Here is a 25,023-nt window from a genome sequence, read left to right on the forward strand (position 1 = left end):
GCGCACGTTCGTATCATACGTTAACTCATACAAGGACAGACGCAAGCCTAGTACACGCATGCTTAAACTAAAAAAAAACTGATCTTGGCCCCCGTTAGTTCGAAAGGGGACACAGCTAAATGCCAGTCCAATGCACTAGCAAAACACTTCGAAATCGTGTCCAGTTCTGTACACTACATAACCATTTTAATGATACAGAAGACTTATTATAAAAGCAGTCACTGCGCGATAATAATAAATCGCCCGCCTCATATAACTGCTACTTTTCTCTTCATATGTTGAAGATAGCCCTCGGCACTTGTAAACCTTTCGCTCCAGGCGCAGACATCACATACACAATAATACGACACCTACACAAAAACACGTCTGGAACACTTTTACACGTATGCGACAAATATGGCCTTAGGGGAGCATTCCAAAGGCTGGGAGGGTGTCCGTAGTGGGGGCTTTCTCAGAGTTTTGGAAGGACCCATTCTTTCCGGCCCACTATCGACCCACAACCTTGTCAAGCTGCGTGCGCAGGCTCTTTTTGAAGATGATAAAAAGGGACTCGTGTATTTAAAGTACAGCGGTCTTCTGTAGGGCTTCCAGGCACGCATCAGGGGGGGGGGTGATCCACCACCAATAATTCTTTGCAATAAAGTCATATATCAAAGGTGCTTTCCCCCATAAGCAGTTCCGTAGGGCGGTATTCTTCGGTCTTGAAAAAGCGTACAATACCGTATGGCGGTATAGAATTCTCTACGACATGAAGTCTTTTGGCATGTAGGGTAACATCATAAATGCTTTCCAGTTACTGGGCTCACAGAATTTTTCGCGTAAGAGTTCAAACTTCTGCACACTTTAGGGACCTTCGTCCGAAAATGGCGTTCTACAAGGTGAAGTTTTGAGCTGCACTTTGTTTATTGTAAACCAGTTCTCTTAGGGAGGCATTGCCACCCTCAATGACCTGATAAATCTATGTAGACGACGTAAAACTATTTCAAACCTGGTAAATTGTCCGTCTGCGAGCGCCAAGTCGAGCCTTGCGTTAACATAGATGGCGGGGTGGATAGAAACGGTTTTAAATTTAATCCAGGAATGTGAAGTTGTGTTTTTTTTCTACGAGGCATGACATTCGACTGGATCCACACATCAAACTCAATGGCATATCGGTTTAAGTAAAAATCAAACAGGAGTTTCTAGGTGTAGTCATTGATGATAAGCTCACATTATCCCTGATATCCCAAAACTTACACATACATATTCTTAGAGGTTATGACCATACTCAAGTCTCTCTCCCACACTTCTCATGGTGCTGACAAACAATTTCTTCTAGGTGCGTTTATTATCCACATAAATTCACAATTGGACTATGGCGGGGTTGTCCATGGGTATAAAAAAACATGTCACAACATTCTGGAACCAGGGCTTCACCTGGGGCTCCGCATGGCATGTGGTGCATTCTGCACTAGCCCATGTTAGAAAATAAACGTTCCCAAATAAAACAAAAAAATTAAATAAAAATGGGAACAAACCTGTACCAGCGTTGCTATAACAGGTTAAAGCCAATTAGAAAAATAAAATAAAAGGGAGCGTAGCCTCCAAAGTTTTGGAGGGAAAGCCAATGAGAAAAAAAAATGGAAAGACTATATGTGGAGTGTAATAAATAAAACCTAGAAGGTCAGCGAGCAGATAGAGGTCTGCTTTATGCATTTCAAACCTCATAACTGCCTCAACATATTTTTAAGTCAAAGCTTGATGCTACATCGATATCTCAACTCATGCTGAATCGACCATCCATATGTTCACCCTTCTCTTATAGTTGGAGAAGTGTCGGAGCTTGATGCCTCCTTGTTGAACACCGTTAAAATTTCTGTGATGAATTTCGAGCGCAATGGAATCTTCGCCCTTTATTATGCGACGTATCCTTCACACAAATGAAAAACGGGCTCCTCAGAAGTACGATCCTGCGGCACTTGCCTTTGCAACCGAAATACCATTGTCACGAATTTTATACTGAAGCCTCAAAAACTGCCCCCTGTGTCCTAGGCTGAGAACGGACACAATTTGAATGTCCGCATAACTATGATTGGTAATTCCAGTGCATCCTACAATCCATTACATACTCCGATTTTCTGTGTGCTGAGCATAGGTTTTCATTTAAAAATGCTGCAAAAATCTCAGTATTCTTTTGAATGCCCTTATATGTGTACAGGCTTTCCAACAATATTGTACCATCTACTGGTTGCTAGGTCGCTCTGGGATAGTAATGAGGCTGAGGATCACATGGGCATTACTGCTGAAGTTAGGAATACAATAACAATCGTACCCTACAGCGGCAACATAACAGGCACCTTCGAAAAACATTGCAAGCACACTGGAGTGAACACACAGACAACCAACTGCACGCAATAAACCACACTTGGGAGCATACTCCACCCACACACACAACCGACTTACGAACGTTGTCTTGGCCAGGTTACAGATAGGCCACGCACATCCGACGTGCTCACACCGGCTCACTGGGTCTCCAAGACCCCTGAGTATGAGGTGTGGGGAGGACGCCTAATCGTATTCCAAACCCTAATCCCACGCCAGGCAATCGGAACAACGCAACGCGAACACTTCAGAAAACACCCATCTTTACTTCTAGGTGACGATACCGAAGTTTCTCAGGAACGCTCTTTTAGATATTTTTCACGTGTTAGGTTTTTATACCCTATTTAGTACTTCGAATATTCACAACTGGCCGTATACCCTACTATATAGCCTTTGTTTGATTTTAATCTTATTCTGAGTCATAACTACAACCTATCTCTGAGTGATGACGATACCTGTGAGGTCCTTTTCGTGGATTTCAGGGGGTTGTTTTTTCAATGTAAAAACTTTCTACAGGAGTCACCCTGGCTAGAATGAATTAAATCTGTTAGAACCTCTAAACCGCTGTATCGTTACTTTTTACATAGTAATCAGTGGCCCTGTACAGCAATTTTACCGATTCAGCTTCTAATCGATACATCGTGCGTCAAAGAGACATAAAAAAAGTTAACTTGTCTGGCCCTCTCTGCCCCATAGCCATTGAGCCATTGAACACAATTATCATTACAACTCATCTCATATCAGGTAAGTTCACCAAGCGGCCCAATACAGCAGCTACCTTCATTGCCTTTAGGTAATTTTATGTATATTCTTGTTGATAGGTTTAAGTACACTAATTTCAACCATTCTCAATCCCTTTTCTTGGCACTCTTTGCCTTTATTTTTCCTTGAACCAAAAAGTGCTTGATTATAGTCATCACCAGTTATGGCACAGAAGTCGTGTCGGGAAGACATTGAGACCATGAGAATAAAGCGTGAATTTATGGTAATATTTATCTATCGATTTATTGACAGACTTCTAGCCTGATTGCCAGGCTTTAGGCAGGAGGGAACAAACGCTGTAGAAACACATTCACGAAAACAATAGCGACGGGAGAGACAGCTCGATTGACTATATAACAGAAAATAATATACAATATCAACATAGTTATACCCATACACACTTGTGTAGACGTAAGGGCTAGTTACAAGACATGGTAACGAAAAACTTTGGCAAACCATGCAATAACTCAGGCAACAACGTACTCTCTCCAGTGTAAATCTGCAGACTTTTTGTACTCAATCATGAAATAGCACTCACAAAGTCGTTCATTGTAACACTAATCTAGGAACACAATATTGATAAATATCTGATGTAGAAGAGTGACAATGTACCTTCAGAAGGTTTAAGAAAGACGGAATATTAGGGAGGAGCAAATTAGTATTCTCTATAGTAATAGTTCGCTGCAGGCATTTGCAGTTACTTGGTTGTATTTATGCTTGTATGCAAAATAACTGTCACTGCGCAGGGTTCAGGGTAAAACCTGGAGCGCTAAACCAGCGTAGCCGCTTCGGCTAACACCACTAGCTATGAAAGGTCAGTGCCATATCCCTGAGTCAGCGGAGACGGTTGCTGTATGTGAGGTGCAAATTTGTATGGTAATTTTTAATAAAATATAGTCTACAAAGCGTTTTGTGAAGCCTACATCTGCAGACCAAACTTTTTTCACAGAAAAAGAAAGTGAAGCGAAACTAAAAACTTTCCACCTAAATAGCAATAGCAACTTGATCCTAGTAAATTACCGTACTTTCGGCACCATAGAATGCAGTGACAATGAATAGCTGTTAGTTAAGTGTGGTACCTAAACAATAAATATACCTCAAAGTCCATAAGAACTTCAAGAATCATTCTATGACTCAGAGAACGGGGAGCACAGCTTACGAGTTTTTGAGGTAATCAACCTCTCTCAACAAAAATTTACACCATCTTCCTTCGAGGGGAACCATGGGGTAGATGCAACGCATCGGGGGTCGCCGTTGCATTTCCGTTATGTTACCGTGTGCATTGCTGTTGTTGTGTGTCCTATTTATGCAGCATGTTCACCCCCGATGCGTCGCATCCACCCCATGGTTTCCCTCGCGGGAAGATGCTGTAAATTTTTTATCGGGGTGGCCGGTGCTTGTTACGGTTGCGCCGACCATTGCGTTATCAGGCCTGTTGTCTCCATTTCAAATCATCGGTGGTCACCGGAGAATGCCATCGCAGGAGCGCCGGCGGAACGACTGAGCGGAGCTGCGTATTTACCGGGTTTATATGTACGGTGAAGGGAATGAGAGAGAGCAGCGCCGAGCAGCGCATGCGCATGTGTTAACCCGCACCCACGCACAGCTGGCACGGCGACGGAGCGAGCACAGCCGAGCGCTAACACGCAGATGGCGCTGCGGTGAGAGCGGCGCTAGCGCGCAGCTGCCGCGGCGAGGAGAATGGGGGAGGGATGCTGACGCCGCCGAACTACGCCGGAGGGACAATGCGGTTAAAGAGATGCGTCGCATCTAAAAAGAAACGTAATAGAACGTAACTTTGGTTCCGCTACTTTCGACCTAGCCAATATATTCAATAGAACATTTTCATTGGAACAAAACGAATCAGTTTGGTGTGCAAGTCGGAATTTAATACCCAATCATGTGTCATCGTCCTCATTTATCCAGTTTTTGACAGAGCCTGATCTCTTGTGCATATGCGGCTGATGAAGCACTAGGATCAGTGCTGAGCTATACCATAAGTCTTAAGAGAGGTGTGCCGCTATGGTCCATCTTGTCACCTCATATTTTAAATTTGTACGCAATGATTTAGCTACTTTCGTTAAAAACTAGAAAATTTATCAATACCCTGATGACAGCCTGCTGATATCTGGCAACTCAGGTCACTCACTCGCTCCCTAAAATCTTCACGACGATGCCAGAAATAAGTCGATTAGTTCAAAGCGAATATAATAACACGCTATCCTGGAAAAAGTCGGCTATGTTGTTCCGGTAATCTACAGAACACCATACCGAATGACTGCTTTATTACGATACGCACATTTAATTGTGCATCTTGCTCATGCAACCGTATTTTCTGTGTTGGGTCTGGTAAATGCCTATGTGTATATTTTAATGGGGATCTTTCATGGAACACACCCACATGGCTTATATATGTAAAAATCATAGAAGTACTGCCTATATATTGTACAACTTAAAATTATTTCTGCCTCTCTCTGTTTGTTAAATGCTCCCTCAAACATTAGGCTGCAGTGTTCTTCGTAAGGGCATGGGCTATTTTTACAGTTCCACCTCTACCTGCAAAAATAACTAGTATTTTAATACCATAGGCTAAAGTGTTTTTTATGTCACACGTTTCGTATTCGCACAGTGTATTTAAGGCAAGAGGTTTACCATACCAAAATTCTGATGTAGGCATTACCGAACTCCTTATCTTAAACCTATACCCCACCGGCACATACCTTGCTATACGACGCCGAGGGTCCGTACCCATTACGGTATGGCTGCAAGCCCGTATTAGGTACCTGATATTTTTATTGAATGGCCTGGTGAAATTTTCTCTTGAACTGAGCGGAAACACTCGCGTGCTGCTATTCTAGCATTGGAATGCTGCCGAAGTGTATATGTGTGCGCCGTGACCGTTTGGTTAGTTCTTTGACTTGTAATTGCTCCTTGATGATGAGGACAATATCAAGAATGTAGCTATAACCGTGGTTGATTTATTGTGTTTGTGTCTTTTTATATACCTTTACTGCTTGTATAATCTTTCCTCTCTCTCCTCTTTTCTCTCTGTATTCAGTCATTGCTATCAATAAGTGCTTTTGACAGAAGTGAATGCCGCTGTGGCCGGGGGACATGGCACAACCACACATGTCGGCTTTGGCGGGCCCATTTAGCCTCTATATGTACTCCTTGATAAGAAATAATAAATAATATAATTTATTAGATCCAATATTTTCGGAAGCGTAATACCGGAAGAGTTTTAGGAGACATTCGAGCGGGGTGCAAGTACATTACGTCATGCTATTTGCATATAATTTTCGAGATAAAAAGTACACCTTTTGAGTGCTTTTTGGGTAAACTTTAGCGTGAATAACGTTTCAGGTAAGGTTTGCACTGTGTTTTGGATACTCAGGAGCACCAAAGTACTTGCCACTTTATTGCAAAATGTCGGCTAACCCAAGACCAAGACCGTAATTAAATTTCTCGCGGCGCAATTTTTTCCTTCGTAGTGAGACTGATTTCCTACGAGTAAGGCGGGTATATATCAGAATGTTTTGTTTATGAGCACGATTATACTGAACTGGCGGAGAGGGATCGAGACGATTAGATGATTAACAGAGGTAAATAATATTAAAGAGACACTCAAATACAAATTTGGAAGCAACACTTATATTGTTGGTAGAGTCCTTATAACAAAAAGCACAACAGAAAAAATATTTCTTTGTCGCATCACCGGGACATGCCTTCGGTGATGCCCCTCGGTGCGATGGACGTTGTGCTTCATCGGTGGGCTAGTGTATGGCACTAGTTGCTAGCGCAGCTGCCGGGCGACGGGATTGGTTCGTTGATTGGAAAATGCAAGCGCCTTGCCGACACTGCTCCTCTAAATGACTCGGAGAGATCCGGCGTAGCTTGACGCAAAATATTCTTGGCGTTTACGCCCAGCGGAGGACTTCCAGGAGGGCTTCCAGGGGGAACTTGCTGTGAGGTATCGACGTTTCTCGACGTTCTCGCCAAGTCGGTAGCTCCCCTAACATACCGTCAATACCTGCCTCAAATACTCGCTACGCCTGTCCGCCTTCCTTGTTGTTCGGTTTGCCATGTGTGTCGTCATGCCCTTCGTCTTCTTCGCTTCTTTCGGGGCTACAAAAAGTGCCTCCTCGCCGCTGCCATTCAGTATCCGCGCTACTAAGCGTGATAACTATATTCTGCAAGTAATGTTTGAGTTGCTCACTTATGTTCTCATACAGTACAAGCCAGAAACGGTGAGCTAGTGGCTGTGCCGCGTTGACATTTAAAATTTAGCAATATATTGCTTCTCGGGCTACTGGGGATTCTAAGGAGTACTGTTGTGATCGTCGCTTCGCTTCCTATTCCTTGCTACTATTTCTTTTCATAAACTGGAAACAGAGAAATTCCGCCAACCGGAACTTTTACTGCACGGCTACAAAAAGACAGTCTAATTTTGCGAAATCTTTTTTGTAAAACATAATGGTCGTGAGTAGTATGCCAGAGAGGGCAGTGTGCATCGAGAAGCAGAAAACTCAGCGAGCAGACATAGTGTGACGACACCAAAAAGGAAACGGAACAGGAGCCGGAACAATCTTGAAGCGCACATTTGCAGGTAGAATGTCAAGGTTTTTCCCAGAGCCGTGTGGTATGTTCCGCCGTACCTCGTTGGAGCGGGTGTTGTGCAGTACCGTCTGAGTAAAAACCGCGCACCTTCTTAAGACACTTTAATCCTCCATAATTTCTTGGCTTCCTCCAGCGGGATTGCCTGCGCCTATCAATTTGCTATTGCAACTTCTCATTCAACACCATCGAAACGATACCAGTGATTTTTTCTGGTATATTGTTTGGCGAGCACTGTACAGGCGAAAAAGCTAAAAAGATAAGTAGAATAACCAAGTAGATTCCCCAAGATAGCTTGAGAAATGTCTCTGTGCGACCAACTGCCATAATCTTGTCATTCCGTTTCGTACCCCCCTCTAACTTCTTTTGCGGTTATATAAAGGGAATGACCAAGCACTAATATTGAAGTGAACAAGGTGCTAAACGTTTTAAAGCAACTTGCCGCTCCAGAGGGGTGTTAGAGCGCATTTGAATTTTTGAAATGTGCCGGATGTGTCCACCAACTAAAAATAAAAATACGGCAAAGTGCAGGAAAAAGCTGCACTTCGTCTACTTCAAGTACGGCGTTCCAAATGCCCTTTTAATACTGAAGCCTAACTGAAGTTCCCGACTTCTTCTTTATGAGCTACTCGTTTAGCGATGAATATATGACAAGACAGTTTGATCTGCCAGCAGATTTTCAATACACTCTTTTATTTGGGGCGAGAAACAAAGAGTATATAATAATTATTGATACGGGCTGAATGACGCGTTACAACAGTTTCTGAAGTTAGTTACTGCACGCTACTTCACGAAGAAAATCAACAACAAACTTTCTCCAGGTCGCAGGTTTGGGTCTGTTGGAGGACTGACACAGACAAGGACAAAGCGAGTAGACACACACCAGTTCTGTGTGTACAAACGCTTCCTCCTTGTCTTTGTCAGTGCGACCAAACTTGTATGGAAACCTTTAGGTGTATATTTGGAGACGCTGTACTACTACAACTGTAGTGTGATTGTCAATACGCAAAGGCTGACGTCTGAGAGTACCCATCTCATTCAAAGGTGGTAGTTTAGGCGACCATTAAATTGCTGGTGGATGAAGAAAAATATTGTCATTTGAACAATTTTTTATGCAAAACGTTTTGGTAGGATCCTCGTTTTGTGTAAAACATGATATCATATCTCTATCACCGCTTTTGTTAAAAACACGAAAGTAAATCCGGCTGCTAAGGTAAACAATCTGCATATAAACAACATGCTTTTGGAATAAGTGAGCCGATGTGATTCAACAGTAACATTTGGGAACTATTGAATTTAGCAATAAAATGTTTCGAAGTGTTGAACAGGGCGCAACATTTTAGCATAGACCGGTGGCTTCATACAGATAGCTTGGCCATGGTGGTAGAAACCTTTGCGAGTAAAACGAACTGTTTCTGGAAGCTTGAAAAATTGGCAGGAATAGAGAATTCACAATCTGCTTAAGATTTTGGTGTCAAAGCCTTAATTACTCAATATAGACAGGCACAATTTCTGCGTGTGGAAATTAAGCCTACAAACATGGCGCACGGCACCTTAAGCATGAAAATAACGAAAAAAGTGCGTGATTCTGGGCCTTCGAGTTGAACCTGGTGTCTCTAAATTGCAGTTGCAGTACTCAAACTAAACGCAGCCACCAATTCTTGGCTAAAGGTGCTAAAAAGTGTAAAAGGGTGGCTGCTGGTGTAAAAGTAGAATTCTGTATATGACAATATCGTAGCTGCTACGAGGTACGCGTTTGTTTAAAGAAAGCTGTAATTCAGTGTCGCGGCCTGAACTGAGCTACATGTGCAACCCACCTTAGACAGCACGTAATGCACTCTCGGTGCTTGCGAATTCCATAAGAAGTATGCAAACGCACTAAATGATTCTGGTGCATTCTGGCGTCGGTGTTTCGGAAATAAACTCCACATAGGCACAAATCTGAGAATAATGGTTTTAACCCACTTCAATTTGTTGCGGAAGCTATATTTCTTTTAAAGTTTCGTTTATTTTAACCGGGAGCCGCTCTCCTGTACCTCCTAGAACTGTGCCGGTCGTAATGGTAGTGGTCGCAATCGGCGCATTCCTGATGCGTCACTTCGGCGATGGACCTCGCTGGGGCGATTTCCTTGCGACGTTCGAGACCAACTGCCGCATAAGCTGGTGGACGTATCCTCTGTACGTGCAGAACTTCGCCCTTCTAGATAAGCAGGTGAGCCATACAAACGCAGAAAATGCTTCTTATTTCCGACTGCCTGTGTTTGTATAAACACGAACTTTTCAAGCCCTGCACTCTTCCCAGCCAAAGAGTCACAGACTCGTTCAGTCGCTGGAACAAATGTACTAACTACAAATTTTGATATGATGAAATAGATGGTTCGAAAAGTAACTTTCTGGAAGACTAGAGTTGTGTGTAGCTCTTGAAGATGAAGTTGGATGGAGGAACTACGCGTCACGGAGTGGTAATACTACAGGCGTTTGAGGGGCAGCATTGTGGTGGCGAAATAAGGGGAGGCGTATCATGTGTACCAAAAGGATACCCACGTCTTAGCATTTTTCCGAGTGACCAAGGTGCATTAAAGAACAGACGTCCAAATGGGCGCCATTCCAGGCCAGGACAGCAAGTAGACTACCCAAATTAATATTGGAAGCCACAGTTGAGGAACCAAAATGCTCAGCAATATAATGAATATGTAGGTTATTGAGAAGAAACTACCATGCGTTTACAAAATGTAAAGATACTTTCAGCCCGAAGGCAATCTTTGTGTGTTCCAATAGTTTCAAAAGGATATGGTAGGACTGGTAACTAAAAACGAACAACCACTTCCCAGTGTAGACATATTCATTGTAAAAAGGTGACGTAAATAAATATTTGCAATCCGCGCACAATAAGTGCAGGATTGACAAGGTTAGTGATACTTAGAAACGGGAAATAACGTGAGCACAGCTTCACAGTTGCGAACTATCATGGTTTTGTTAGCTTCTGTGTGACGTAAAAATGATTGAATCCTTTCCAATCTTATAATCTCTGTGTGTAGGTTTTTTAGAAAGTTATGTTATCTGTATATTTTGAATAAACGTGTTTTTCGGCAGACTATTCGTCAGAACATATAAACCATTCGGTGCGACGCCCACTTTAGCTTCCGAATACACATTGCTGCCTTTTTTTACCGCAATAACCGAACAAACTACGGTTTCCTGGCACGGCAGAATGCACTCGCCTTTTATTCAAATCTTCACGTCACCATCTATCCGAGACCGTAATTACTTATACCAGTGAAGAAAGTCGACGCTACCAGAACCACGAGCACAAATTACTAAAAACAACGAACCATATATATGCGATATATATAAAATCACATACATACTTGTTTTTACCGAATTTGAATGCTCCTCCGCACGTTACAACTCCAGCATTAAGAAGCTCTTGGATTGTGTCAAACTTTAAGCGCTCTGCAATGCATAAAAAATAGTTTTGATTTAAACCAAACCCGCCACATCTATCGGTACCTCCACCCATTTACATCACCGTAAACTTCTCCAAAAGAAGGAGCGTGATTGAATGAGGATCTTACGTAACGCTGCGGAGGATCACCTGTGGCTGATGACAAAGGAAGCGTGGTCACAGGAACTAAGTGACTCCCATGAACAGTCATCATGCGTACGGAAATCACATTGTGCGGAATCACAAAGGATTACTGTGCGGCTCCACAGTTATCATGTGTGGAAGAAGCACTAAAATCCCTGGGAATAAAGTTTAGTCTTTCGTCCTCTCTTTTAATGGGACTGGAAGAATAGATGCGTAATATCTGAGGTATAATTTAGAAAATTGTGCTAGTGTGGCGCAAAATATTCAACTCCTGCCTTCCGAATCGTTCCTTAGTGCTTCATCACAGCAACTGTGACCCTAATCTAATTTCGCTACCATATTTTTTTTCAGTGCCTTGCTCACACATGGTACTCAGCCGCCGACTTTCAGATTTACCTGATATCTCCACCTATCCTGTATTCCCTGTACAAGTAAGTACCGTGGAGGGAATATTTAAGCATTTACTCCGCATTTCATAGGCCAATATTGATTAGGGACCCTGTTATGCACGGTCTCCTGTGGTTCTTTAGTCCCTCCCTTATAACTTGGCAGAGGGAGAAAAAACTCTTACATTTCAGCTGGCATTGAGATAAAAAAGCTCCATATGTTTTCAATGTTTGCTCAGCAATGTTTGCAACAACCACACATTGAGTGCTTTAAGGATTTGCTTGATCTTGTTTATAATGAAGTAGTTTGGTACAAAACCGCAACTCCTTTATAGTGAACGCTAGTCACCATACTGGGCGGATTTCAAGTGGAACAACCGAAGCCTGTAACGTGAAGCATTTTGCGTGAAGCATGCAGCTTCAGAAAGACTGATATCTGAGGACATTTAACTTTGTTATTATAATCGCTGCGCAAATGTTCTACCCTTACAAATAAAAGGGGCAAGGAGAGTATCAGAAGAGCGGACTTGGTGGTAACATCCTGCCTTAGAGTTCACAACGTCGAAAAGCGGTCGATGGTTGAGGTAGAATAACTACGGCATTCTTGGCAATTTGTAACGCCCAACGTTACGGACACTTTATTGAAGCTACTCAAACCGGGGAATATTTGATCTCGCAACAGGCTCATCAAACGAAAATTTTAAAATTTACCAATTTTTTGGGACATTTTTATTTGATAAGCTGCGGAAAGGAGCAAAATTTTCTTTTGGCGTATGCTTAGCTAGAGCCATGTAGTTGTCCGTGGATATATATTGTTACGAGGCGGCAGGACAGATATGAGACGAACCACGGTAGATGAGGAGCGATCTATTTACACTGCGTACTATTATTGGCAATATGAAAGGGAACACAGGAATGTCGAGAAAACACCCTCGTACCCAGGTATGGGTGATGCGCCGCGGCCGCCGTTGAAAACAAAGTGGAAAGGGTGTCGCTGTTCTAACAACTGTTCGCATTACCGCCCTTCATATCGCTAGCAGACAGTGATAACACTGTTAGATATGGCACAACTGGTAACATCTTGCGCCGAATCTTTACAACGGTAACGCTGCTACTTAGGCCATGCTCAGACGACCGACGCAACGGCCACATCGTGATCTATGGACGTAAAAAAACGGCATGTGACCCAGTGCGATTGGCCGAGAGGTGAAATGACGTCATTATTTAACGTTATTATGACAGTTGCGGCAACAGTCTAAACCCGGCCTTATTTCAATATTGATTTCTGCTAAAGCTTGTAAAGCCATAAAAAATGGGCGGTAAGGGTGAGTAGAAATTAAGTTTATTGGTGCTTGCCGCTTATAAAAAAAAGCTAATGAAATAAGGCAATAGCGTCATATAAGCTCGTGCTTGTCCTTCCTTTTGTTCATTGGTGGCTTAATAACGCGTCATTACACAGCTGACTTTAACGACGGCCTCCATTCTTTAGGCAGAGACGCGTAGATAGCCTCGATGAATGCGGTACCCCGTTGAAGACGCAACCACTCAAGTTTTATTGCTTCCCATAGTTGGTCGGAGTTCGCCAATTCCAGGGACAGCTTCGAAAGGTTCACTTTCATACGGCCCCAAACATGCTCTCTAATGTTTATGTCAGCGCCGTTCATACACCACTAAAGTTGCATTAGCCCTCGCTCTTCCAAGAGGCGCGCCACGTCCTTCGATATGTGAACGGGAGACAAGTCCTGCTGGGAAAAATAACAACCATCCGCCCCCAGACGTCACACACACGCGTGTGCTGGCGGCCACCTCCTGGATATTCTGTGAACAAAAGCGAGTGTTTTTGGTCCGCCACACTTTCTTTTGGTGGTCCCAGTGGCTCGCGAACATGTAGTCGTCAGAGAAGGCCACACACTTCCACTCGCTCTCACTTCAGCTGCAGTAGTTAGTAGCGAAGCGCCAGCGAACTTTTTTATTGGCGGTGGTGAGCAGAGGTTTCTGCGCGGCGATGTGACTTCACAGTCCTGCTTCTCTAATCCTTCGCCGTACAGTGCTGTCGCTCACGTTTGCCAGGCCAAGAGCACCTCGAACATTCTTTGCACTTTGAAATGGTTTGTCGCTGATGGCACCCACGATGCAAAGGTCTTGGTCATTCGTCGTTGATCGGGGTCTGCTACGGTGCGGCGCATCATTTATACGTCCTTCATTTCGGTAAGCCGGGATAATTGGCTTGACTGTTTTCAGTGGGCGGACTGTCACGAGAGCAACGTTGCGCGGCGTATAACCTCTTTTAGACATTTATATTATATCTTCCCTTTGTTTAAGAGCACTCGAGGCATCGTGATGCAACAAAATAACATTGCACTGCTTTGCGTGGGTCACTGTGGTGTGCGACGTACTTTTTTCTGAACGAACTTTGGGCAATAAAGTTGCACGGCAGACGATTTATCTATAATTCTTTGCATTTTTTTCTTATTCTGTTTGTCTCGTCACTGGTTCGAGCGACGCCACTGTTCAAGGTGCCACTGACAACTGGGTGCGTCGATAACAATCTGTTCTGGACGAGCTTGCTCTAACGGTGCTATCAAGTGGTTTGCGAAAAAAAAAAGAATGAATGAAAGAAAAGAAAATGAATTGCTTTACGCCACTGTGACAATTACCGTCTTATCGGCTGTCGAACGAACCGTATTATCGGCGAAATGACAAAAGCTGCTGCTTTGCAGAAAAGCCAGCGTGGTAAGAGTGCCAACAGTTAATGGAACAGCGCCCTCCTTTCCCCCATTGTTTTCACAGCGCCATCCGCGTATCGCTTCGAGTCTGGTTCGAGGCTCTTAGCAACGCGGTCCTGTGTTCCTTTTCTTATTGCTCTTAATAGTACATGACGCACATAAGACAGTCAATGCCAGCCACCTCCTCCTCGGCTTCATTTGAGGGTTTTGCGGCTACGGGGTATTGACCACATAGAAGTTCTGTGACTATATATATATATATATATATATATATATATATATATATATATATATTGAGAGATGTCGGCCAGGAGTCGTGGTGAAGCGTGTATTGCAAGGCAACGGTGCAACCGGCTTTGGTGTGAGACCAGCCAAGATGGAGCCCGAAACAACCACGCTCGTCGGCGAAATGATGATTGTAATGGGAGTGTTCCTGGCTGGTTCAGGTTGTAATGAGATTGACCAGTGCAGGACAAGATATCCGATAAGACTGAGTAACTGTGCAAAATATATATATATATATATATATATATATATTTATATATATATATATATATATATATATATATATATATATATATATATATATATATATATATATATATATATATATATATATATATATATATATATATATATATATATATATATATATATATATATATATATATTAATATATATATATATATATTGCAGCATTGGGTTTGTTTAGTTGTGTTTTGCTTTTGCCGCCCGGCAGCGACGGTCTGTGTTATCAGGGTTGTCTGTGTGCCAAGGGAGGCGCGTGTTTCGTTTTTTCTGCGTTACATGTGTCATCTCTTCTGATAGGGAGAGCATTCCAAACTAACGTGAACATCCTAGCATAATCTTTGTTCATGTACCGTGTTCTGGATACAATTTGACTATCCTAGGAACCGTCGCACCTAGTGATAAATTCCCGCACAGCACATGCCACGGCATTTTAACCGTCGACGCTTTTCTTGGCACGTCACTTTGTTGATTGCTGCTTCGCCGCCTGTGTATTCTTTGAGTTGTTAGGGAAGCGCAAGTTTGCTCCAATACACTTGTTTCCTTTGAATACAAATGCGTCGTCTTTGGCTTCGTGATGTCTGGTTGAGGTGCTGGGTAGGGCGAAGGCGAACGTTGGAAATGCGCTGGTCCACGGCCAGTTTGAGATAGGTACTCGTCAATTTCACGTGGTCGTTGGCCAGGAAGAGGGCGAGGACGGAAGACGGCCGACTACGGTGCTTGACGCCATGCTTCCCCACGTGAAAGATGATGACCTCAACGCCGACGTCCAAGGACACATTCAGCGTGCGGAGGAGGCCCGTCAGCTCGCTCGAGTTCCCACAACGGACCAGCATCTGGTGGATGCGAGACGCTACAATCTCCGACGCCCAGACGCCGTGTACCGACCAGGGGATCGTGTGTGGGTTCGGACTCCCATCCGACAAAGAGGACTCAGGGAGAAGCTTCGACGACAGTATTTCGCACGCTAACGTATTCTACAACGTGCTGGCTACATTACCTTCAAGGTGATCACCGACGGTGATTCCCAAATATCACGACGACGTACACGGCCCGAAGTCGTCCATGTGGTTCGCTTAAAACCTTTCTACGCACGATGACGACTTTTATTTTTGTATTTGTTTGCACTGTCCCTTATGTAAGGTTCGTGTCGATGCACTCTTTGAGGGTGGTAATGCCGCGAACCATGCATTGAGTTTGTTTATTTGTGCGTCGCTTTTGCGGCTCGGCTGCGCCGGTCTTGTTCTAGGGGCTGCCTCTTTGCCAATGGAGGCGCGTGTTCCGTTCTTTACTTCTGTGCCGCATGTGTTATCTCTTCTGATAGGGAAAGCATTCCGAAATAACGTGAAACGCCTAGAATATTGTTAGTTCATCTACAGTGTTCTGGATAAAATTCCACTATTCGAAAAGATCTCGCGCCGGGTGATAAATTCCCGCAGAGCAGATGCCGCTGAATTCTAACCGTCGACGCTCGTCTTCGCACGTCACTTTGGTGAATGCTGCTTTGCCGCCTGTGTGTTCTTTGAGTTGCTAGGGAAGCAGAAGTTCGCTCGAATAAACCTAAATATATGTTTATATATATTTATATATAAGGAAAATAAAACCGAACAACGTAGAAAGAACAAGGTAGAAATCATGATTGGTGCCAACATTTCAGCAAAAATACTTGGCTTTGTACAAGAAGACTTTCCATGACGAAGGCAAGTCTGCTGAAACGTTGGCAACAATCGTTGTGTTTACCTTGTAAGAAGTTTTATTTGCTTGTGTTCTCTACGATCTTCCAAGTTTTATACATATATATACACATATAAATAAATCGTAACCGTCGATTGTAATGGATTGTAATCGTCTACCTCCAAGAAAACCTAGTGCATATTGTTTGCAGTACTGAAAAGAAGCGGGCAGCATTTTTTTCGTTAATGAGACCATTATAAGTAGATGTAAATATTTATATAACTCGAGAAGTACTGTCCTAATCACTAAAGTGTCAATCAGGCACATGTAGGTCCCCACGAAAGACATGTAACTACGTATTTTCATCGACGAACTAATTCCGTATGAATGAAATAAATGAATGAAATATCAAAAAATGAAATAAATAAACAAAAGAAAGACAGAAGAAATCACCACCGAGTTTGGGCCTTATCTGCACACGTTCCCCGCGAATCTTGCTGTTTCTGCTCCTTCCATGCATGCCATTATCAAGGTGATCCGCCGTCTCTTCAGTCTTCGGGCGGGTGACAGGCGAAGCAGTTGCTTTCAATCAGATTATTTGGGGATGCTGCTCTAAAACGCGCGCGTAAGCGCCGTCACATGGCATTTTTCATATTTCGCGGGTTTTTGTATCAGTGATAATATAAGAATACGCAATTAGTTCGTTGCTGAAAATACCGCAGTTGGATGCCCCTCGCGGGTACATGCAAGTGCCTCATTTACATTTTAGTGATAACGAAAGTAATTCTCTATATTTATATTTATTTGCAGTCAATTAGTTGAGCCTCATTATGAAAAAATTACTTTGCGCTTCTCCACACCACTGCAAGCAATAAACACTAGATTTTGTTCGAGTAACGCTCCTGCTCTTTTTTAAAATCTTGGTGCATGATAGATGCGACACCCTGTATTTATATGTAGTGAGAATGTTTGAGGAACGCTTATCCAATAATAATAGGTAGTGCTAGAAGTCGCACAACAAAGAACAGCGGAGGCGGCGAGGGAGCGGTATTTTGTAGCGAGGGAAGCATTCGTGGGACGGTTAGGTCGGCCTACCTTCCACATAGTTGCACCAAGGGGTACCAAGAACGGTAAGAGGGATGACGTTTATGCCTTGCTCAACGGCACATACCCACATTGCGGTAAGCACTTGTTATAGGTACGTCCCTCCATGCAGGTTACTCTGATACGCTTCCGTCTGGATATAGTCTGAAATAAAGGAGATATATATTTACCTGCTGCTACAAAAAACCATCGTCGTAAATTTTTCTTGCCGCGCCGCTATCGCCCGACAACTGGGGAGCCATGGAGGGGAGCGCGTTACCATAAGGGATCCAACAACATGCTCAACAAAGTGGGTTAGATGATCACCTTGACTGTCAGTATGCGGGCCGTAAGAGATAAGTCCAGCAAAAGAATATTTTTTCGGTTTTTTTAAGAGAAACAAATATATTTCAAGAAAAAGAGAGTACCACGCACTCGGTTGCAATAAAAGTGCGTTGCAACCTGTTTGAAAGCGCCCTGTCACTGAAGGGAAACCATTCAGGCCTAGGTTATCAACATTGGTGCATTGAGCTGCCCCGAAGTGCTCAGTGTGTTCCCGTGTGAATTTTGTTTGCTTTACAATCTATTTAAAAACACTAAATGAAAACAAGAAATATCAAAATATATTTCAGCGAACGTGTCCTCTTTACTTTCGTTACTAGTTACTGACTTACTATTGTAACTTGTTAGAACTGAACGCTTGTTGGCTTTTGCTGTCGTTTACGGGGGCGCCTGCCCTGGCTTAAAACGTTTCGGCTGCTGTCGTATGTGTTTTGCCGCTGTCGATTGTAGCATAGATAAAAGATGATCTCCATCCAGTTTGATGGTTCTTGAAAGAATACGATTGGACCTTAATGCCCTATTGACAGCCACTGCTTTTCATTTGCCGATGCTCTTCTCTGCACGTCCCTTTTCGTACTGCTTCCTTGACTTTTGTTAATGCTTTCAAAGCACCCGTAATCTTTAGTTGCGTGAGAATATCAGTTGTTTACAGGTGTTCTTTTTAAGTCACACTATCTATAAGGCACATCAAAAAGACGAACTAGTTTTTTCGAGAGTAAATATTTTAGTTTCACGTCACCAAGGGATGGACTTAACAGCTTCTTTAGTTTTGCATAAAACAAACGGCCATTTATCCTCCTTGTTCTTCATTATACCATTACTGCAGGAAACCTCGACTGGGAGCCGTCATGACCATTTCTCTTGCAATGGCCTCCACAATACTCTCAGCCGCCTACTCAAGCGTCATGAGTGTGCGGTGAGTCCTTCCGGTTCATTTGTTGAGTCACGAGTGTGTTTGCCGGAAATCTTTCTAGCGATTGTTATCCTGAGTAAAAACTGGATTTTTTATGCCATTCTTCAACGGGGTATCCCCTGTTTCCAAGAACATAAATTTTTAAAAATGTTTTAATTTTTTTTCAAGAACGAGTCCTAAGAAGCTTAACATACGCAAAGTACATATACGCGACTGCAATGTGCTTTTCTTGAAATTTCCGATCACTAAGTCGAATTGCCCAGTTTAATGGTATAAAAATAGTGTGCATGGCTATAATGAATCAAACCACGAGAATACATGCTATGATCGACTTGTACCAGCGGGTACATATTTTACAATTAATCACATTGGGGTAATGGTTGAGAACTAATAATTAAAATATTTCGTAACCCCTTGCACTAAACATAATTGCCTAGAACGTTTTAAATAGCACTTGTTGTATGATTGTTCATGAAAAAAATTTAATGTGTATTCGACGCCACTACTGCATCAACGTGTAGAGTTTATTTTTGGAGAGGAGGCAATGTACAGAATTATAATAAAATCATCAGGAGGGCTAACGAAATATGGACAAAATGTTGAAGCTTTTAAACTAAAGAAAGGGAAGCTTTGTGCCTTCTCTTTTTTTCTTGTAGGGTGTAATCTGACTCGTTCGTTTTATTGGGATTGCGTATCACATAATCCCACTACGTATAGAAAGAGGTTTGAATATTTATTAACCTTCTCGTGTTCTTAAAATGCCCAGTTTACTGGGATTCGCATACCTGAGACAAATTTATATTTTGAGAGTCAGTCACATACGTTTACACTTGTTTCAAAAGAATAGATTGGGCATTTTGTCTTGCGCCATCCAAATACGCCTGACGCATTACTAGGCTGCCTCCTAAATGCTTACCTCTGTATTTGAGTCTCGCTTGTAATCTATTCTATTGATCAAAATATTTGTGCATGAATGAAGGAATTTAAAACAAAATATTGAGCAATAACAACTCAGTATTTCCTCAACAGACATTGAAAAGATGCCGATAGACAACTTCAGTATTTTCTTCGTACCTGAAATGTTCGCGATAATTAGAGTTTGATCCTGAACAGACCATCACTGCTTCTTTTACGTGTCAGCGCAGGCATTTATTAAATTTTCGGCCTTTCTTTTGCTTATGTCATTTTAAAGTAACAAGAAAGAGTCAGCCGCAGGGATATAAATCGAGTGATGAACGGGAGAGCCGAGACATGCTTGGCCTGGAAACAAAAAAAATATATATTTCTAGCAAGTGTAAAAGTTTTGTAATTTCAGTACAGCCGTAGTGCTTGGCTTGGTTCCGCTGTGGTTACCTAATCTATGTGCTAGATACACACGTTCAGCGTAATTTAAAGCATTGAAGAATCAGAAATGCAAAAAGTGCCGCGCGCTGCCTTTAAAAATTACCTGAACAGGTACCACGTTTGTGCAACCGAATTTTGTACACAACCGAGAGAATATATAATTTGGTGTTTAGAAATTAAAATAAATGTTAAGCAAACACCATTTTCTTTTGATCATAGAGATTAGGTTCTGTAGATTAGTTTAAAACAATTTTATTTCATAACTTTATTCGCTGTTATTGTGTATACGGTTTCTGTCGTCTCCCCACACTGAACAACACTTTCGGCGGCAGTAAATGTAATATGCATGCAAACCCCGTGTTTGTTATTTTCGTCATCAGTAATTTCAGCTTCCTAGTTGCAAGCTTTTATCTTCAACTCTTGCTAAACAAGGGTGTCTCACAGGCGACCGCTTTTAATTGGCCTATTGCAGATTTAGTGACAGAGACTTCGACTACTATAGAGATGTGTATAATAAGCCCTACTTCCGCTGTAGCCCATACCTTCTCGGTATGCTCATGGGCTTCTTTCTCAGCAAAGGGCAGAAGACTATGCGCCCACCAAGGACGGTACGTGTACACTCCCTTAATCTCAAGTTCTACTGGTTAGCTATAAAAATATAAAAAGGGAACACTCTAAAAATTAAAATTCTTTGCTGCAGACATGAAATATGTCCCGAATGAGAAATAAAAAAATTTCAAAACAGATTCACAGAACAGCAACCCGTATTCGACAGTGAGGGCAAAACTATGCGTAGAAAGGATACAATGTACCAGGATTCCCACATCCCCCCGTAGTTCGTCAATTTGTATTGTCTTTATTCAATCTTCAGTTGTACGGCATGCCAATTGGTGCAACCAACTTTCCTCAGTATTACCTCTCCCAACAAGAACCTCGCTTTTTCCTATGGAACAAATTAAAATTTTTATATAAGTGGCAACGAAAAAGGAGTAGTCTTATCACATTTGTACATCAACAAAACAGCAAATATTTTTGCAGGATAATATGTGATTGAAGGCTTATGTTCTAAAATAAGCTGCCAACTGGTATAGGTGACGTAGGTAGTAATAACTGATTTCCCTAATTAGGGAACTGCCCTAAGAAACATGTCAGAAGGGCGCATGATATAACCATGGATGTTTTCTCCAATTCGTATTCCCTAGTGGCTTCAATATCGTCCGAACAGCGAAGTTTATATGAACCCCGTGCATCAAAGTGGTACATTCACTAGACAATCAAGATATGGCGCTTTTACTTTCAGTTCCGTATCAGTTTGTGATGACCAACATGACCAAAACAACATGACCAACATAACCAAAACGAGGGTCTCAAAGATAAAAATTGCAACGTGCCCCTCGATGAATATCAAGAAAACAAGCAACAATACGAGTTACAACAAATGCGCTTATACGAGGACCTAAGGACCTTTATGGGGGTTCTGGAGAAGGTGCATGCTGTACTTTTTTCAACAGCCTCCACTATTTTATGGCTGCCTCGTCATTTTTGAAACTGCACCGTAAAGTGCCCACCGGTGAAATGGACAATGTGTTGTGGCGTTGTTGTTACGTTCGGCTAATGTTACGAGGAACACGCTTGTGCTGCTCGAACCTAGCCTCAATCTTAACAAACGCGTTACCATTTAGGTAAGCAGACATATGGGATAAGGTAATTTACGAGTGACATGATTCCATTCATCCGCATTGTCTGTGCGGTGGTGGAGGCCCATTACCTGGAGCATACCCTCCCCGGGGGATTGGCGAAAATGACATTTGTATTCAAAACATCCAGATGGGGCAACACAGCACAGCCGAAGAACGACATTAGTGTGTAAATTCAAAAGAGAAAGTGAAAAAAGGGAAATAGGAGAGCCTGATAGGAATGTATGGCGAGACAAACATCCCCATGGCAGTGGCCTTGCTTTTTGTACACAAAATACAAAAGCACTGGCGGAGTTTTTGGCAGTCCGAGACGCCCCGGGAGATCCTCAAGCAACCTTAATTGATGATTGAAGAACCGGCCGCAAGAAATAAATAAATTTTCATCTTATTCAATTTCAAGGCAGAAGTGCGCATGGATGAGGTTGTTAGATCGGCCCAATATAGGCACGGATTAAGTGGAGGAACAAGACGAGGTCAGCGAAACTTCGCACGAGCGAGCTTGGCAGAGGCTTCTATTGGTCATGGCTGCGTGAATGTTACTACGTATTTGGCTTTTTAAAGGAGCACGGCCTGAATTTTTTTGTTGTTGATGATGATAAACATTGGTGACACAACAGACAGTTGTGTTACCTTGCAGTGTCGCTCTTGGAATGATCAGATTAATCATTGTATTTTAGGCATCCGGCAGAAAACTGAAAGGTCACTTTAAATTTGTGCCAAATTAGTGTATTTGTCGATATGTGCTGCGTCGTGTAAAACGGAGCTAATTATATCGTTTTTTAACATTAAACACTGTTTGCTAGTTGGCTGCCAGGCTACTCCTCTCCAACCCGCCACGGTGGATCAGGGGCTAAGGCGTTACGCTGTTGAGCACGAGGTGGCGGGTTCGATTCCCGGCCACGCCTTCCGCTTTTCTGATGGAGGCGAAAGGCAAATACGCCCGTGTGTACAAGATTTCAAAGATTAACCCGAAACCCTCCACTGCGGCGCGCCTCATCACCTGCGTTGCGTCGGCGCGTTAAACCCATCAATCAATCAATCTACTCCTCTCCGAGATGGTCTTATGTTATGTGGTTCACCCGAAATAATTTTGGCTAATGTGACCTTCGGCGCAATTTTCCTGTAAGCACTGCTATAGCAGACGTGCTTCTTAGTTTTAAATGTACAGCAAAAGGGAAACCAAGAACCAGAGATTTGCTTCAAGGGACATAAACATAAAGCTAAAGGGCTATAATATAAAATAAAAGATCAACCCGTACCACAGTTGCAAGTTGGTCGAGTTGGTGGGTGCTCATAAGTAATCACAGTGCGAAACAAGAGAGACACATAATAATAACCACAGGACAGGCACTCACTCTAAACGAAATTTATTGAAAAACCGCTACAAACAGTTATACCGAAGGAAAAAACCCCGCACTTGTCAAAGTTGAATACAAAAACAGAAACAGAAGGGAAACGACTTATTCGTCGTTATCCATGAACTGAACCTCTAAACAGCAAGCACCACTAAAGGGTGGCTCACGCACTCTGAGCCCCTCTTGCTAATATGATAGGCTTCAAGTATCCCTCGGTGTAACTGCTCCGGGTGCTTCTTGAAAATATCAGTTTCCTCAAACACCACGCGGCAGCCGCACGTGTTGCACCGTGAGGGCAAATGTGGTCACCGACGTCTGTAGAAAGAGAGAGCATGCTCGCGCAATTCAACATTTTCACACCTGCCAGTCTGCCCTATGCATGACGCATCCCACGACACAGGAACTGGGCGCACAACGCCGGTTTGGCTGTCCACATATCTGTGCTCATGCTCTGTGCCCCACCGTGATTTTGCTGCTCTTCCTGTCAACGAAGCCTTTATTTGTACGGCAGCGCTCATTCCCTCCACGTTACGCGGGGCGAAAAAAAACCACCGTTACACCATACCAACTGCCATCATTGTTCAAACCGTGCGACCTACGGTGCACGTAGGGAATCACACCCGGGAAATCTGCGCCTCTTCTGCGGTTACTCTTCTGTCTGTCCCTTCTCTTGGGCTGTGATTTGTTTTGAATTTCCTACATGTCTGTATTTGCTGCAAGTCTATAGCGTGTATTCACAGGACCTTGGACCGCGCGGCAGCGCTTCCTGCGCGGCGGCGGCGATGCCATATTTGAGGTTGCACTCCGCCGCGCGTTTCCCGACGCGAAACGTTGTTTGCGGCGTGGTGCTGGCAAGAACGTTCGTGTGGACGGTGTTTTTCTCTGCGTGATTCGTGTGTTTGAGAATGCCTGGTCATAACGAGTTGCCAGCATTGTTTTCGCTGCGAAATTCAGGGTGCGCTGTTCACGTCTACAACCGCAGACCCGAAGCAGGCCGAACGACTAAATCAAGTGCGCCGTTTTTTTTTGTAGTTGTTGTTGTTGTTTCGAAGCGAAGGCCAGGGCAGTGCTTGAAGACAGTATGATTTCGCGCGACGAATGCAACTGTCCGATGGTTTGACAGGCGCGGCCAGCGGCGTGCATAACCCGGTCCGTTTTCGCGATTTCACGCAATCTCGGTGTCATCCTCGTGCGTCGATTTTATTATTTCCTCCGTTGCTTGAAGCGACCGTGGCGCGAGTTGAGAAAATTCCTTTACCCAAGGTTACGAGGATATTTGATGTGGTGGTGGCGTGTGAGAGAGGAGCTGGTTTTACCGTGCCACCCAGGCATGTTGCGCGCTTCTTGAGGTGTATGAGAGACGGTGAGGTGCTGTGGCGACAGTGTTCTGTGCGTTGAGTGCACGAAGGTCGTCCATTTGAGCTCTCAATGAATCGGAACAATTACGCACACGGTCTGGGTGGAAGCCATCGCGAGGTAAGTACGTTATACAATTAGGTATGGTGGTGACGACAAAGATCCTACCGATGATTTTCAAGTCTTTTCCTTTCGGTAAAGAGGAAGCGAAAATTATAAGCAGAACAAAATTATGGAACACGTAGCTTTAGCTACATCGAAAGCAGGACAGAGACATGTGACAAGGGCTGCTC

General features: G+C 43.2%; 1 protein-coding gene across 2 annotated transcripts in view; it reads left to right on the plus strand.

Annotated features, from left to right (window-relative positions):
* Positions 1 to 25,023, plus strand: part of LOC144142028 (nose resistant to fluoxetine protein 6-like) — a 75,735-nt gene that overhangs the window by 45,365 nt on the left and 5,347 nt on the right. For both annotated transcript variants that reach the window (XR_013316800.1, XM_077673451.1), the window contains exons 9-12: positions 9,781 to 9,949; positions 11,678 to 11,757; positions 18,892 to 18,981; positions 20,795 to 20,930. Coding sequence is in view for 1 of the 2 variants with exons in the window: in XM_077673451.1 (XP_077529577.1) it covers positions 9,781 to 9,949; positions 11,678 to 11,757; positions 18,892 to 18,981; positions 20,795 to 20,930 (475 nt within the window). In the remaining variant the exon portion in view is untranslated. The remainder of the gene's footprint in view (positions 1 to 9,780; positions 9,950 to 11,677; positions 11,758 to 18,891; positions 18,982 to 20,794; positions 20,931 to 25,023) is intronic.

This window comes from Haemaphysalis longicornis, unplaced genomic scaffold (assembly GCF_048455015.1).
Source record: "Haemaphysalis longicornis isolate Haplotype H1 unplaced genomic scaffold, Haemaphysalis longicornis Haplotype H1 scaffold_6, whole genome shotgun sequence".
NCBI lineage: Eukaryota > Metazoa > Arthropoda > Arachnida > Ixodida > Ixodidae > Haemaphysalis > Haemaphysalis longicornis.